The sequence below is a fragment of the Terrapene carolina genome, unplaced genomic scaffold (genome assembly GCF_002925995.2).
Source record: "Terrapene carolina triunguis isolate 2854851 unplaced genomic scaffold, T_m_triunguis-2.0 Scaffold18, whole genome shotgun sequence".
Taxonomy (NCBI): Eukaryota; Metazoa; Chordata; order Testudines; family Emydidae; genus Terrapene; species Terrapene triunguis.
In genome coordinates this window covers 4,999,743-5,014,206 of record NW_020664369.1, presented here as the reverse complement: position 1 = coordinate 5,014,206, position 14,464 = coordinate 4,999,743, and the positions used below count along the sequence as shown (strand labels likewise).

Below are 14,464 nucleotides of genomic sequence, written 5' to 3'. Positions count from 1 at the left end.
TGCCCCCACGTGGAGGCCCTCGCCCCCCTGTGCGCTATGAGCCTGGGGGGAGGGGGCGACATGTCCCTGAGTTTCTAGTGCTCTGTGAGCCAAGCCGCCAGCAGAAAGTCCGCGCATGCTCTAGGAACACTGACCAGTGTGTCTTTCACTCGGAGGTTTATGTCACCGATAAACCAGGTAGCGTGAACTTGTGACTTTCACATCAAGCCGGGGTGAGGAAAGCGCTTTTGCGTTATTAATAGGACGGGTAAAGTAGGGTGGTTAGCTCAACCAATCCCAGGAGTCCTCTCCTTTTTTCAACGCCGAAGCCCATGGTTTTGCTACAAACAACCGTTTATTTAGTGGTACTGGATAAAAAACGGGGGGTTATTTAAGACCTGAGTTTCTTCCGCAGTTTCTAGATCAGGTATCTGTGAGAAACAGGGTAACGGCGTGAACAGAGAAGGAGGGTTTCACGGACCAACCCGACCCGAGTAGCTTTCTCTTTGACTAGATCTATCGATATCTAGACACATAGATATTTAACCGCAGACTGTCACTGGGCAATTTACCGGCCATCAGTCCAGCTTGATTGTTGGTGACACGAAATTAATGGTATAAAAATGTTTTCACTTTTCTTCGGAGAAATTTCTAACACCAGACTTCAGTTTGCACTGGGCGGAATCCAGGTCCTAAAGTGTTGTGGCATAGAAACCACCACACACAGCAGGCTTGATTTCCATATCAAAAGTAGATCGGGGAGGGTTTGGAAGCAGAAAGCTCAAGCCATCGGACATGAAGAAATGCCTGTTTCTAGAGTGCTCTGCGACTCCACAATAGTGACTTTATGCAAGAAAGCCAGTAAATTATTAATATCCTGCACAGCTATGGAAAAACCTCCAGTTGTCTGCTTCAAAGAAATTATGCGGTGTGAGAATCTCTATTAGTAACAATACGAACAATTTGCAAGAACATATGTCCCCACGTGAATCAATCACCCGATCTTGGCTGTTTAACTAATATTTTTAGAGACGGGTTTTTAAAACAGAGTTTCCGTATGTTTAATTTTTAGCTGTACAAAGAATTATTCTATAGTTTTTTATAACCTTGTGAATGGATTATCTCCAAGCTACGATACATTACGTTTGTTGGGAAGGTTTATACAATAGAGTAATTGATATATATTGCCAAAAATCAAAACTGGTAGGAACAGACAGAAAGACATACAGAAAGAAAGGATATTCTGCCTCGCTCTACTTCTAAAGGGTCAAGTGGAACAAACACCCCATTGGAACTCTCTGAAAAACGATCGAATTCTGTATTAGACATAAAAATAATGCCTCTCAAAGCCTCTTCTGATTTATTCTTGATTATGCATTTAAAATACACTTCTTTCCACCGTTTCTCTTGTGAAGTGCGTGGGAGGCAAAACATGGTCCTGTTTTATTGACTGATTGATTTATTTATTTGTAAAGAATAAGAACGCCTCTCCTTCTCTTAGAATAGCGCTGCCTTCTCAGCAAAGTCTAGTTTCCTTTCCTGGCAGAGTTAATCCTAATTAAAAATAAATTACATGCTGTATAGAACTTGAAATGGAAAAGATAATCCTATTACATATGAGAATATATCCTGCTTCTCTTTCCCTCTAAACTGTGGGAGATATCAGATCAAGCTGAGCCACCCATTGTAAACTCTTTGAAAACTTTCCTATAGATCTAATCCATCACGTGACGGCCATGTCAATCTTGCTGTCTGCACGCGAGTTTCACAATGCTGGTATTAGGCAGAGTCAGAGAAATCCAGCTTTTCTGAGCCCACCACATTTGCATTCCGAGAAAATGCCAACCATTGTGGCCATGTTTGTTCTCATGATCGCGAGACAGTTGTCTGCTAAGTTGCTAAGATAAAGAGAAAGGGGCTCCTTTGAGACAGCCAAAGCCTTTTGGTATGATAACAAGGCGATTTGGGGCGCTTTTGTTGGACCAGATCAGCGCTGCGCGGATTTTTTTTCCCCCTCTCTCGGTGGGGATTTGAGTGAGGCGCTGATGCGCTGTTTTAAATCCCATTTCCATAATCTGGCTGCTGCCCGCCAGGCTGGAGAATGCTGGCAATCCGCAGGCACCCGAGCTCACTTCACTCGCGTGCCATCACACCACTCGGGGTAATTACTCTTAACACAGCTCCTCGGCAGTAATTAGGAAGCTGGGCTTTGGGACGCTTGGCACGCCCTGCTGCTGAAAGGCAGCAAAGCGCCTTCCTTGCATTATACCAACTCGTTTTAGATCGGTCGGTTCGCCACAGCTTTGAGTCAGATGCCTGAATGATCCGTGCCGTAGTGATTTCTTTGGTAGTTTGTGCCACTAAGAATTAGGACTACTGCAGCTACGTCCAGATATGAGACTAAAGCAAAGGTCATTCATTGGCCAAGCACACCCCGATTTCCGGATCAATGTGATTGTCAGATGTGGGGCCAAATTACCCTCTCATTTACACCTTCGAAGCCCTATTGATTTCAAAGAAGTTACTCCGGATTTACACCAGATATATCTGAAGCTGCCCAGTAATTATACCGGATTGGTAACTGTGTAATTGAAATCAGAATCCGGACTAGCGGGAACAGATTTTGGACCATTGTCTTCAATTCCCTTAAAAATAAGCCAACTTTGTTCAATTTCCCTCTGGTCTTTTTTGCTCCAGTGAGGTCCTTTGTGTCCTCGGCTGAGGTTATGCAAAGGCTGTGAACACTGAGAAGTCGGTAGTATTAAGGCAAACTGGTAATTTAACTTGGCGATCAGATCTGGATGTCAGGAGAGGGCCTTTGTGGCTCACATGGAGCCCGATCCAACTTCCCTTGAAATCAATGGGAGTCTTTCCATTGACTTCAGGGGGGATCCGATCGGGCCCAGGGCGTGGCTCATGCGCACAGCTGGAACAAATGGACAGATGTTTCTATTCACTGTAAAGTACTAATACAAGTCAGCTTTGGCTGCATTAGTAACCAGCCCTTGAAAGCTCATAGGATGCCTGTTGTGACTAGGGCTGTATACAGATGTACATGTAAGTACTGGCCAGTGACAAGTTCGTTGTCCTGCAGGGGTCCCATTAAGGCATGATCAGCCCCAAGGAGGAAGCCTCTGGTGACAGAGGGATTAGGGAGGACTCCAGCTACTAGAATCGGACATTCTAGTCAGACGGGCGGAGGGGATCGATATGTGTGGAACGTGGGCAAAGGGGGAGAACTATTGCAATCCGCGTGAGGGGAAGGTTACTGGAGAGGATGCCACGAGACCAATGTGCTGTTGAGGTAGATGCTTTGTATTTCCCATACACAATGCCTGCTGCAGCTGCTACGGCAATTGCTCTTTTTCATCCCTGAAATACACAGCGAAGGGACACAAATAAAGGGGAAGAGCACCAGGAGGCAGAGCGCTTCTGGGCAGCATTTACTCATGCCGCCTTGGGTCTGTAGACGTCTTTACATTTATAGATATACTCTAGTAAGGGCTCTCTTTCTTGCACATTGTAGGAAGCTTGGCGCATGCCTCTCCCCCAGTCTTGCAGCCTGATTCTGCTTTTTCGTACTAGCATGGTAACCGCTTGAAGCGCTCAACCGAGCGGATACCTTTTATACAACGTTTACAGATCAAAACAGCACTCAGTTCAATTTAAAGTGCATAGTGTCTTTTTCTTTCCTCATCGCGCTACACAAAATCACGATGTACCAATTGCAATGTGTATTTCTGTTTCAGAATGTGACCTAAAACGTGGAATCCATTCCACGGTCCCTCAGGAGAGACTATTGATACAATCTTCTCTCTTCTCTCACTGACTTTATTTGAATGGTCTCTTTCACCAGGACCGTATCTGATATCAGGTACGCATTCTCTTTGCCCGCTATTCCCCCACAGTGCTTAGACCTAACATGAAGCTGGGGGGCGATGTGGGGACCCAATGAATGCACGTTGCATGCGCTGTCTCAGTATCCCCTCGGACTGCAGGACTAGTAAAACTTGGCGACTCGCTGCTATGTCTTCATACTTTTCTAGGCAGATGGTTTAGTTCCCCAAGGTTCGTGCCAGGTTTCAACCTCATGCTGTTATTTTGTTCTTCTGGAACGAGACTAGTGTTGCTTCCCAGAGTGGCCCTATTAGGACAAAAAGAAAATCCTCTAAATAGGCGTAACAGGGCATCAGGAGGGATAGATCTTAAATGTATTTTAATATGAGCTGGGCATTGTGTGTAATTCAGCGCCCATCATCGTTTAGTCAAAGAGTTATGGCAGTGATTGGGAATGAATAGAGGGACATAATGGATACATGTGGCGTTTGCTCATTATATTCAACTTAGCCCAACTCCTCTGTGGAAACTGTTCAACTTTCTTTCCCTTTAGCTTGTCATAGTGAAATAATACAGACATTGGTGCCTCAAATGGGATAGCCTGCCATGCTATTATATTGCTACAGCTAACGAGAGCTTCATAAGCCTTTGATACAGTCTGATCTTTGAAACCTTTCCAAATCTCCTCAAGCTTATGCTAAATCCTATTTGGAACTTTTTTTTTTTTTGCCTGCTAGTGCCCAAGGCTTAAGAAAGCCACTTGGGCAGTGACATGCATACTAAAGCATCCTAGGAATATCTTCTGAAAGGCAAATTACAGGTCTGATCACAGGATCTCACGCGAGTAAAGCACAATTATGTGGACAAATTTGAATAAAATCAATTTTCAGTTAATCCTTCAATCTCGTTTAGGGGCTTGCTATGATGATCAATACAGAAATCAACGGAAAGAAAATCAACCCCCGCTATATATGCATTGCGCAACACTTTATTAATCGATAATCATAGGCAGACACGCATAATAAATACACATTCACGCACACACAGCCCAAGCAAGCTATTTCTCTGCGTTTTTAAGTGACTAGCTCAGAAGAGCTGATATTTGCACAGTAGGCACCTGTTCAACAGCAGGGTGCTGTAGTGGTAGCATTAACAAAACACTCCGCGCATTTTACTCCACGCTCCCTGTGCCAACTCATTTGCAGCTCGCCTTCAAAAAAAATAAGAGTTAAAGAAAACAAAGAAGAGATTCCCTAATTTTCCTTTCTTGTGTTCCTCTCTAAGCCTTTTCCACATTAAAGGGATTTTCTGGGAGGCATTCAGGAGAGCAGTGTGAAAAGAGTGCCTGCCATTGGCTGCTCGGCTCCGTAAAATTTGCATATCCGCGTCTATTAAAGGCCCCCAGGAGACGCAGTCCGGTTTAGAAGCTGGATAAACTGAGCCTTGCGCACCGGCATCGCTGGCACCTCTCGGGTTAGGGCAACTATAAGCAATCGGCTCATTTGCCTTGCAGAGCAGAGCATGCATGATCTGCACCTGGGAGCAGGAGAGTTACCCTCCCATCTCCTCCTGCTTTAGGGGCAGACTCACTTCCCTAACAGCTGGACAACCGTTTCTCCGCATCTTCAGCCCCGTTCAGGTTAGCAATTCATGGCAGGTGACATGGGTCTTGATAGGGACAGGCGCAGCCTCGCCTCTCCGCCGCGCCTCGTCTACCTCTGCTGCTTGCTCTCGGTCACCCTCTGCAAGACGGTGAGATACCGCACTTACGAGGAGGACGCGCCGGGCACGGTCATCGGCACTTTGGCAGAAGAGATGCACGTGAAAGCGCCCGGAGAGATAAGTTTCCGCCTGATGGAGCCGTTCAGCAACAGCTCGCTGGTCCGGGTGCGGGAGGGGGACGGGCAGCTGAGCATCGGCGAGGAAGGGATCGACCGGGAGCGGCTGTGCGGCCAGTCCCTCCAGTGCGTCCTGGCTTTCGACGTGGTGAGCTTGTGGCAGGAGCAGTACCGGCTGGTGCACGTGGAGCTGGAGGTGCGGGACATCAACGACAACGCGCCGCGCTTCCCCCAGGCGCACATCCCGCTCGAGGTGTCCGAGAGCGCCGCGCCCGGCACCCGCCTGCCGCTGGAGATCGCCGTGGACCCGGACGTGGGCTCCAACTCCATCCAGAGCTTCCAGCTCTCGCGCAACAGCCACTTCGGCATCGAGGCGCAGCCGCGGGCGGACGGCGGGAAAAGCGCCGAGCTGGTGCTGCTGCAGGAGCTGGACCGCGAGACCCAGGCCGCCTACACCCTGGAGCTGGTGGCCCAGGACGGCGGCAGCCCGGCCCGCTCGGGCACGGCCACGGTGAGCGTCCGGGTGCTGGACGCCAACGACAACAGCCCGGCCTTCCCGCAGGGCTCGGTCACGGTGGAGCTGGGCGAGGACGCGCCGCGGGGCTCCCTGCTGCTGGACCTGGACGCGGCCGATCCCGACGAGGGGCCCAACGGGGAGATCGTCTACGGCTTCGGCAGCCAGGTGCCGGCCGAGGCGCGGCAGCTCTTCCGGCTGGACCCGCTCTCGGGCCGCCTGACGCTGCAGGGGCCGGTGGATTACGAGCGGCAGCGGACCTACGAGCTGGACGTGCAGGCGCAGGACCGGGGCGCCAGCCCCCTGGCGGCCACGTGCAAAGTCATCGTGCGCCTGGCCGACGTGAACGACAACGCGCCGGGCATCAGCATCAGCCCCCTGAGCGGCGCCCCCGCCGGCGCCGGGGTGGCCTACGTCAGCGAGGCGGCGGCGCGCGACAGCTTCGTGGCGCTGGTCAGCACCTCGGACAGGGACTCGGGCCCCAACGGGCAGGTGCGCTGCGCCCTCTACGGGCACGAGCACTTCGCGCTGCAGCGCGCCTACGCCGACAGCTACGTGCTCGTCACCGCCGCGCCGCTGGACCGCGAGCGCATCCCCGAGTACAACCTGACCCTGGTGGCCGAGGACCTGGGCTCGCCGCCCTTCAAGACCATCCGGCAGTACACGGTGCGCGTGAGCGACGAGAACGACAACGCGCCGCTCTTCTCCAAGCCCGTCTACGAGGTGGCGGTGCTGGAGAACAACCCGCCGGGCGCCTACCTCGCCACCGTGGTGGCCCGGGACCCCGACCTGGGCCGCAACGGGAAGGTCCTTTACAGGCTGCTGGAGACACAGGTCCTGGGCGCCCCCATCTCCACCTACGTCTCTGTGGATCCTGCCACTGGGGCCATCTACGCCCTCAGGACATTCAACTATGAGATCCTCAAGCAGCTGGACCTGAGGATCCAGGCCAGCGATGGGGGCTCCCCTCAGCTGTCCAGCAGCGCCTTGATCAAGGTGAGGATGGTGGACCAGAATGACAACGCCCCGGTCATCACCCACCCCGTGCTCACCAACGGCTCCGTGGAGATCGGGGTCTCCAGCAAGGCACCTCCCGATTCCCTGGTGGCTCAGATCAAAGCCAGAGACCTGGATGATGGGGTCAATGCGGAGCTCACCTTCTCCTTCGTGGAGGAGTCGCAGCAGCAGCCAGAGCTCTTCGCCATCAACAAGAAGACAGGTGAGATCGTGCTCAGGGGGGACCTGTCCGAAGAGCTGGGGCAGGTGTTCAAAGTCATCCTCAGCGTGACTGACAATGGCAGGCCCCCCCTTGTCACCACAGCCACAATCAACTTCCTGGTGACTGCCACGGCACCCTCCAGCAGCCATGAGGTGGCCAAGCCAAGCTCCTGGGAGGAGAAGGCTTTGGAGTGGGACATTCCCCTGATTGTCATCATCATCCTAGCTGGGAGCTGCACCCTGCTGCTGGTGGCCATCATCACCATTGCAACCACCTGCAACAAGCGCAAGAAGGAGACCGAGATCAAGAACAACGGGCCCCTGACGGAGCGGATCGACATCTCCCACCTAGAGAAGGGGATGCAGGAGGATAGCAGCCCCAGAGGGAATGCGTTTGAAGCGCGATCCTTTCCCAGCAAAGCTTCTTTCACCAACCCAGACCCTTCTCCACCTGCAGAAGAAGTCTCCTCTTCTGAGACCAGCACTGTGAATGCCTGTCTCTACGAGGGTCAGAAACGACTTAGGGCAACTAACGGGGAGGTAAGATCCCACTGCACTTGTTTGTGCTTTAGCTTGGGGACTGGAAGGAGGTATGGGGTGGTTTGGAAGAGGGGAATCTTGATAAGGTTGTGATGTTGACATATGCTTATTTCTCCCACACTCTCAATCCCCTCCAGCCCTATGCCTCTTCTCCTAATTATAGCAAAGAATCCACCCCACCTGTGGCCATCTGGAAAGGTCATTCTTTCAATACCATATCGGCCCGAGAAGCGGAAAAGTTCAGTGGCAAAGACAGTGGCAAAGGCGACAGCGACTTTAATGACAGTGACTCTGACATTAGCGGGGATGCCCTGAAGAAGGATCTCATCACTCACATGCAGAATGGTAAGGGTTCGGTCAATTTCACAGCACAGACCAGCTGCAATGAAAATAAAAACTGGCCCAGGAATAAAAGGATCTATCTATCTATCTATCTAAGGTACATTGAGCTGACTGGACCAGTTTTATAGCAGTCACACCATTTGCATCTTTCCAAGGCAGCGCTCACTGCAGGAGTAGCCCTGCCAGCATTTTCACAGCATGCAACTTAAGTATCTACGTGCATGTCGAGAACATAGTGCAAATTAGAAGCAGCTAGCCTATTATAAAATTCATTTTCAAAAAGCTCTTCCTGCTGACATACATTGTGAGTTAGGGCTTGCTAGCTAAATGGAATAATGATAGCTTGCAGAGTGTGCTTTGCAGCAGTGTCCTGAATTATTGTTCCTCCACCTCCCCCATCCCCATCTAAGCTTTTGATGATCTGGGCAATAACTCTCTGATGAGCTCAGAATTATGTGGCTGTTTCTCCAGCGATTACAGGTCTAAAGTTTTTGTTTGTATTTTTAGGATTATGGGCTTGTACTGCTGAATGTAAAATCCTGGGCCATTCGGACCGCTGCTGGAGCCCATCCTGTGGCCGATCCAACCCTCACTCATCTCCTCATCCCTCAGCTCAGCTATCCACCTTCTGCAAAAGCACCTCCTTGCCCAGGGACCCCCTTCGCAGGGACAACTACTACCAGGCCCAGCTGCCCAAGACAGTGGGTCTGCAGAGTGTCTACGAGAAAGTGTTACACAGAGACTTTGACAGGACAATCACATTGCTGTCCCCTCCTCGCTCTGGGAGGCTACCAGAACTTCAGGAGATGGGGGTGCCCCTATACCAAGCCCCCTCAACTAGATACCTAACCCCCCAGACTGACACTAGCGAGAAGGTTTAATGCTGCACGCTCCCCATCCAAGCACACACATACACGAACACTTCTAGGTCACTCTCAAGAGCCCTTAAGTTATTGACCAGATTCAGTGTTGTACATATAAATATGCAAGACGTGCCTTAAAATTGAAGTTGTTGGGAAAGATTTCCAATCACATTGATACTGTTTGGTATTTGCAAACAAAAAACTGTATGTAGTTAATGTAATTTTTATGAAATGTGCAGTATTTAATTTTTCCCCTGCCCTGTTCTTTTGCTTTTAGTTCACCTATGGCCTGCTATTTTTGTAGTGTTTTTAACCTGTATATTGTGTAATGTAACGTTTGTATATAAGGAAAATTCGTTATATTTTTATATAATAAAAGCTAAACAAATTGAAATTATTGCCAAAGGAATTGTCTGAAAGACACAAAATAATAATATCCTGAATTACTTAGAATCAAATAAGGGAAATTCCTCCTTCACAGTGTAATAATAACCTAAGCAACCCAGTGTATTGAGAAGTTTGCCTTGCCAACTGTGACCTGTATTTCTTGAGTCTGTGGTCAATTTCAAGTTAAATGTTATTTAATTCCATTTGGTTTCTGTAATCTGTGTCACCAATAAACACACTAATAAAGGTTTTGTGATGTGTTTGAGGAGTCTGCTTGTGGATTTCATCCTTCAAAGATTACAGCCCTCTACAGGTAAACAAAATCCATTTGTATAAAGAATTATACCTTAATGAAATTACTGTTATACTTTCAGAGTTACCCTTTACTTTTGTTGAGTGGCACCTTACTCCACATTTAGTCCCATTGATTTCAATAGCACCACTATTGGATGAAGATGCTACTTAACAAGATCAAGAACGGTAGAATCTGGTGGTAACTTAGTGTTCGTGGAATCTGTGCCATCTCAGTGGCCTATAGCCAGATCCTTAGCTGATGTAAATCAAGGTAGTTCCATTGAAACCAGTGGAGCCATGCTGATTTACACCAGTTGAAGATCTAGCCCTTAGTCTCCCTTGCCTTAAAATGGTTTAGGATTTGATCCTGCAAACACTTATACACAAAAGTAGTTTTACTCAAGTGTGTAACTCCACTGAAATAATTGGATTTACTCATCTGAGTACAGTGTGTGTGTTTGTAGGCTTGGATCATTGTTATAGAACATTAATATGTATACACTAGATCAGGGATCGGCAACCTATGGCACGCGGGCTTGACAGGGTAAGCAGCCTGGTGAGCCAGGCCAGTTTGTTTACCTGCCACGTCCGCAGGTTCAGCCGATCGTGGCTCCCACTGGGTTTGCCGTCCCAGGCCAATGGGGGCGGTGGGAAGTGGCGCGGGCCGAGGGAAGTGCTGGCCGCCGCTTCCCACCGCCCCCATTGGCCTGGAGCGGCAAACCGCAGCCAGTGGGTGCCGTGATCGGCCAAACCTGCGGACGCGGCAGGTAAACAAACTGGCCCGGCCCGCCAAGGTGCTTATCCTAGCGGGCCGCATGCCAAAGGTTGCTGATCCCTGCACTAGATTAAGAATAGAAGGCAAGACGGCCCAATATACATGTGTGATAATATGTCACAATATAGATGTAATAAAACTTTTTTTCAAGAGAAAGAAAAGTTTGAAAAAAATTGTATTTCACTTTCAACACTACCCTCATGATTTCATTCTCAAATAAACAGACATTCTTGAATCTTAAATGGAATGACGTTTAAGAAATACCAGGGTTGTAGAACAAGATGATTTTTTTTCCCTAGCCAGTTGTTCAAAAATGACCTAATAGCTTTTAATACCAGTGTTAACTTTTGCAAAGGACAGTTGCATACTCTGAGTTAAATTATACATGTGCACATGTTTTGCATCAAACAGTAACATTTTGTGCTAGAACATTTGCAAAAGGCAATGCATGTTGGTTTTATTTGCAATTCTTCAGTGAGAAAAGTGTAATATTAATGACTATATTCATACTGTCTCACACAGAAAACTTAATGACCTTTGAGTTAAAGATACTAGACTCTATGACCCACGAATGCAAATGAAAAGTCATATCTCATCAAAATTTCAGTCATCAATTTCCCTTCTCAACCTCACCCAGTTACCTTCCAGTCCCACAGTGAACATCTCTCCACCGTCATCCTGAACAAACACTGTGTTATGTGCTGACTATATAAACATATATGTGTGTTTTGAGAAGTAATACAGGTTTCATGAATTACATTGTATGTAGGTTTAATAAATTACATTGCCTGTGATTTTGTATCATTGTGTGTAAGTAAGTGAGGTGCAGTATCAGAAGGCCTGATCCACAGCTCACTGAAGTCAATTGGAATCTTTCCATTGACTGGTTCAGGACTAGACTGTAAATGATGAGTGTGCTGTATGTTTTTCTGTAGTGTTTGGGAAAATTTATGTGAATGGGTGATATGTATCATTGGTGAGTGTTCTAAATTTGGTAGTAATAATTATGTAGCAATTACAGAACTGAAATTTGCATTACATTATATTTAGGGTGGAAGTTAAGGCTGCATGTTGGTCACTAAGCAGTGTGGAACTAAATCATTTTATTGACTAATTTTCCATAGCTCAAAAGAGTAATTCTGAATGTAGTATAATTAGTTCTGGTGGATACTGAAAATGAATCTCTTCGTTAAAATTGGAATGCAGTTCTAAAACAGTTAGGAGTCCTTAAAGGAAAGAAACTAGATTATATTGGTGTGACTCCTTAACTCATATTTAAAGCAGTTTCACTGTATATTTTGCTAATATGTGCTCTTAACATTTTTAACAGACTACACATTTTCACCATATATTAGCTTTGTGCTGCACTAATAACCCTATAATAAACTCCTAGACAAACTAACCCTATAAGCTACTTAAAAGTCTGATTCTGTGTGTCAAATTCTCTGCTGGCATAACTCCACTCACTGCAATAATGTATTGCCAGCAGAGAATTGGTCCCAACAAGTCTATCACTATGTTCAAGAAAGGAGGACTGGATGTCCCATGGGGATGGGGATGGACTAGCTCACATCTGGTCCATTTCATTGTAGTATATTATGCTGCACATACAGAAAAAATGGCTACCGTGCAGCTGCCTCACTCTGCTATATGACTGCTACATGGGAGTTCATTTCTACGTGACTAAGGGATTGACTCAGAAGAGGAGTTGGAGTCAGAGGACCAGCTGCTCTGCATAACATGTCCCTTTTCAGCGCACTGGAACTTGTGATGCAAATGTTATCATAAGTTACTTCGGTCCTGTTTACAAAGTTGTACCTCTCTTTGAACAGATCACAGAGGGGGTATCAGTGGGGCCAGCCAAGGGTCATGCAACAGGGATTAACACTAGGCTGCCATTGATATGGGAAGTGTTAGCAATGGGGAAAGGCTGGGATCTATGGCTCACTTATTCCCATGGATCTTGGCCTTACATGACAATAAGCAGTCTTGGCTGTGGTTGTTCAGTTCTATCACCAGCCCTGAAGCCCAGAAAAAAAATGCATCTCTCTGGATGGCTAAATCCACCTTCTATATTGTTATCTATGAAAGGAACAAAACCCACTAATATCAGATGTCTCTGACACATGCATCATCCACAAGACATACCCATATTTTTGTAAATATTGTCCTCCAACATTGCTTTTCCAGTGTTTGTAATCACCACTTGTCACGTTATGTCTTCATCAGGCCCCTATCCTGCAAACTCTTACTCAACCTAGCAGTCTCAAAGAAACCAAATTCTGCCATGAACTTCAGTGGGCTTACTAGCATGAGAACTAGACACATGAGTAAAGGTTTGCAAGATGTGAATTCTTCAGATCACAGACCCTGGGTGAAATCCTGGAAATCAATGGGACTTTTGCCACTGACTTCAATTGGGACAGGCTTTCACTTCTGTATTTGTATTTGTCTAGTAAAAGTAGTGCTTATTTGTGGCATTACACATAATGATAGCAATGAGGGCCACAGTTAGTAGTGACCAACAGTCCCAATGGCTATTCAGTGACATATATGAGTTGGTGGGCTCAGTCTAGTTCTTAGCAAACAGCTGTTCACCTCCCCCAAACTGCCAGCAGAGTTGGCATTTTTGTGGCAGGCCGGTCAGAGAAGACAAAGACTGAATGAGCAATGAGTTTAAACACCCTGGAGATGGTCCATCCATAAATTAGATGAGGCATAAACGTGGCCAGAGGAAGGACTGTTTTGATGGTACACATTACAAGTTCTCATACAGAGGTTTAGCTGCAAGGCAAGTGATGGGCTTGATTACAATGCTGTCATCGCTGGATTCTACCCACAGGAATAAAAACCACTCAAGAGAGAAGTGTGTGAACACAGGGGGTATGTGGCTAGGGTTGGAGGGGACTCAGCCACCCCCCGGCCTCAATCTCTCTTTTGTCATTTTCTAAGCCACCCCACCACCAGTGGGCATGCCCAACTCGGGCAGGCAAAGCCCTGTGTCTGGCAGCACCAGGGCCAGGAAAAAGGCGGGGAGGGATTGGGTGGGACACCATAGAGAGTAGGGGCCCTGCCTGTATGGGAGGGACCTATTTGGAGGGGAGAATCCTGAGGTGATCGGGGGGGAAAGGGGTCACAGAGGAGGGGGATCCTGAGATGATTGAGGTAAAGTGGGGGTCCTGGGGCAAGGGGGGCTCCTGAGGTAACTGAGGTGGGAGAAGGGGGTGCCAGAGAAGAGGGATCCTGAGGTGACTTGGGGGGGAAAGGAGGATCTTGGGGGAAGGGGGATCCTTAGGATGTTGAAGGGGAGAAGGCAGGTCCTGGTGGAGGGAGGATGTGAGGGAATGGGGGTGGGGGAGATGGGGTGTCCTGTAGGAGGGAAGGATCCTGAGTGAGTGGGGGAGGGAAGGGGGGGTCCTGTGGGAAAGAGGGGATCCTGAAGGTATTGGGGCAGAGAAGGGGTGTCCCAGGAGAGGGGGGACAGGGCCAGAAAGGGGGTGCAGCAGGGCAGGGCCTCCACGCTAACCCAGACATCAAGTGACACTGTGGCAGGCTCCTCCAAATCTGTGAGCAATGAGAGTCAAAGGGCCAGAGCGGGAAACTGGGCCCAGTCCCGCTGTGCAGTTAGTGTGGGCAGTGGCGGATTAGCTACAAGGCCCACAAGGCCTGTGCCCAGGGACCCTGGCCAAATGGGGGGGCCCTGGAAAAAATCCGCCACCAGCGGCGCAAGCCTGGAGCCCCAGCCACCAGGAAGGTGGGGTGGGGGAAGCCCTTGCGACCCGATTCTGCTCTGTGGCAGCAGTGCTGGGTGGGGGAAGCCCCTCCCTCCCCAGCGGCCCCAACCCCCTCCCCGTAGCAGCCGTGGGATGGGGGAAGC

At 48.5% G+C, this 14,464-nt stretch overlaps 1 protein-coding gene across 1 annotated transcript; it reads left to right on the top strand.

Moving 5' to 3' along the window:
- The first annotated feature begins 5,478 nt into the window (after positions 1 to 5,478).
- On the top strand, positions 5,479 to 9,237 carry LOC113406718 (protocadherin-8-like). Its single transcript, XM_026652830.1, has 3 exons — positions 5,479 to 7,926; positions 8,064 to 8,271; positions 8,776 to 9,237. Exons 1-3 carry the CDS (start codon positions 5,479 to 5,481, stop codon positions 9,147 to 9,149), a joined length of 3,030 nt encoding a protein of 1,009 aa, XP_026508615.1. The 3' UTR covers positions 9,150 to 9,237.
- The last annotated feature ends 5,227 nt before the right edge of the window (positions 9,238 to 14,464 follow it).

What these genes read in the sequence shown, in the direction of transcription:
- LOC113406718 (XM_026652830.1), top strand. Translation starts at nt 5,479, where the DNA reads ATGGGTCTTGATAGGGACAGGCGCAGCCTCGCCTCTCCGCCGCGCCTC. An exon ending in TTAGGGCAACTAACGGGGAG is followed by an intron (nt 7,927 to 8,063) that starts GTAAGATCCCAC and finishes AATCCCCTCCAG; the next exon opens with CCCTATGCCTCTTCTCCTAA. An exon ending in CATCACTCACATGCAGAATG is followed by an intron (nt 8,272 to 8,775) that starts GTAAGGGTTCGG and finishes TTGTATTTTTAG; the next exon opens with GATTATGGGCTTGTACTGCT.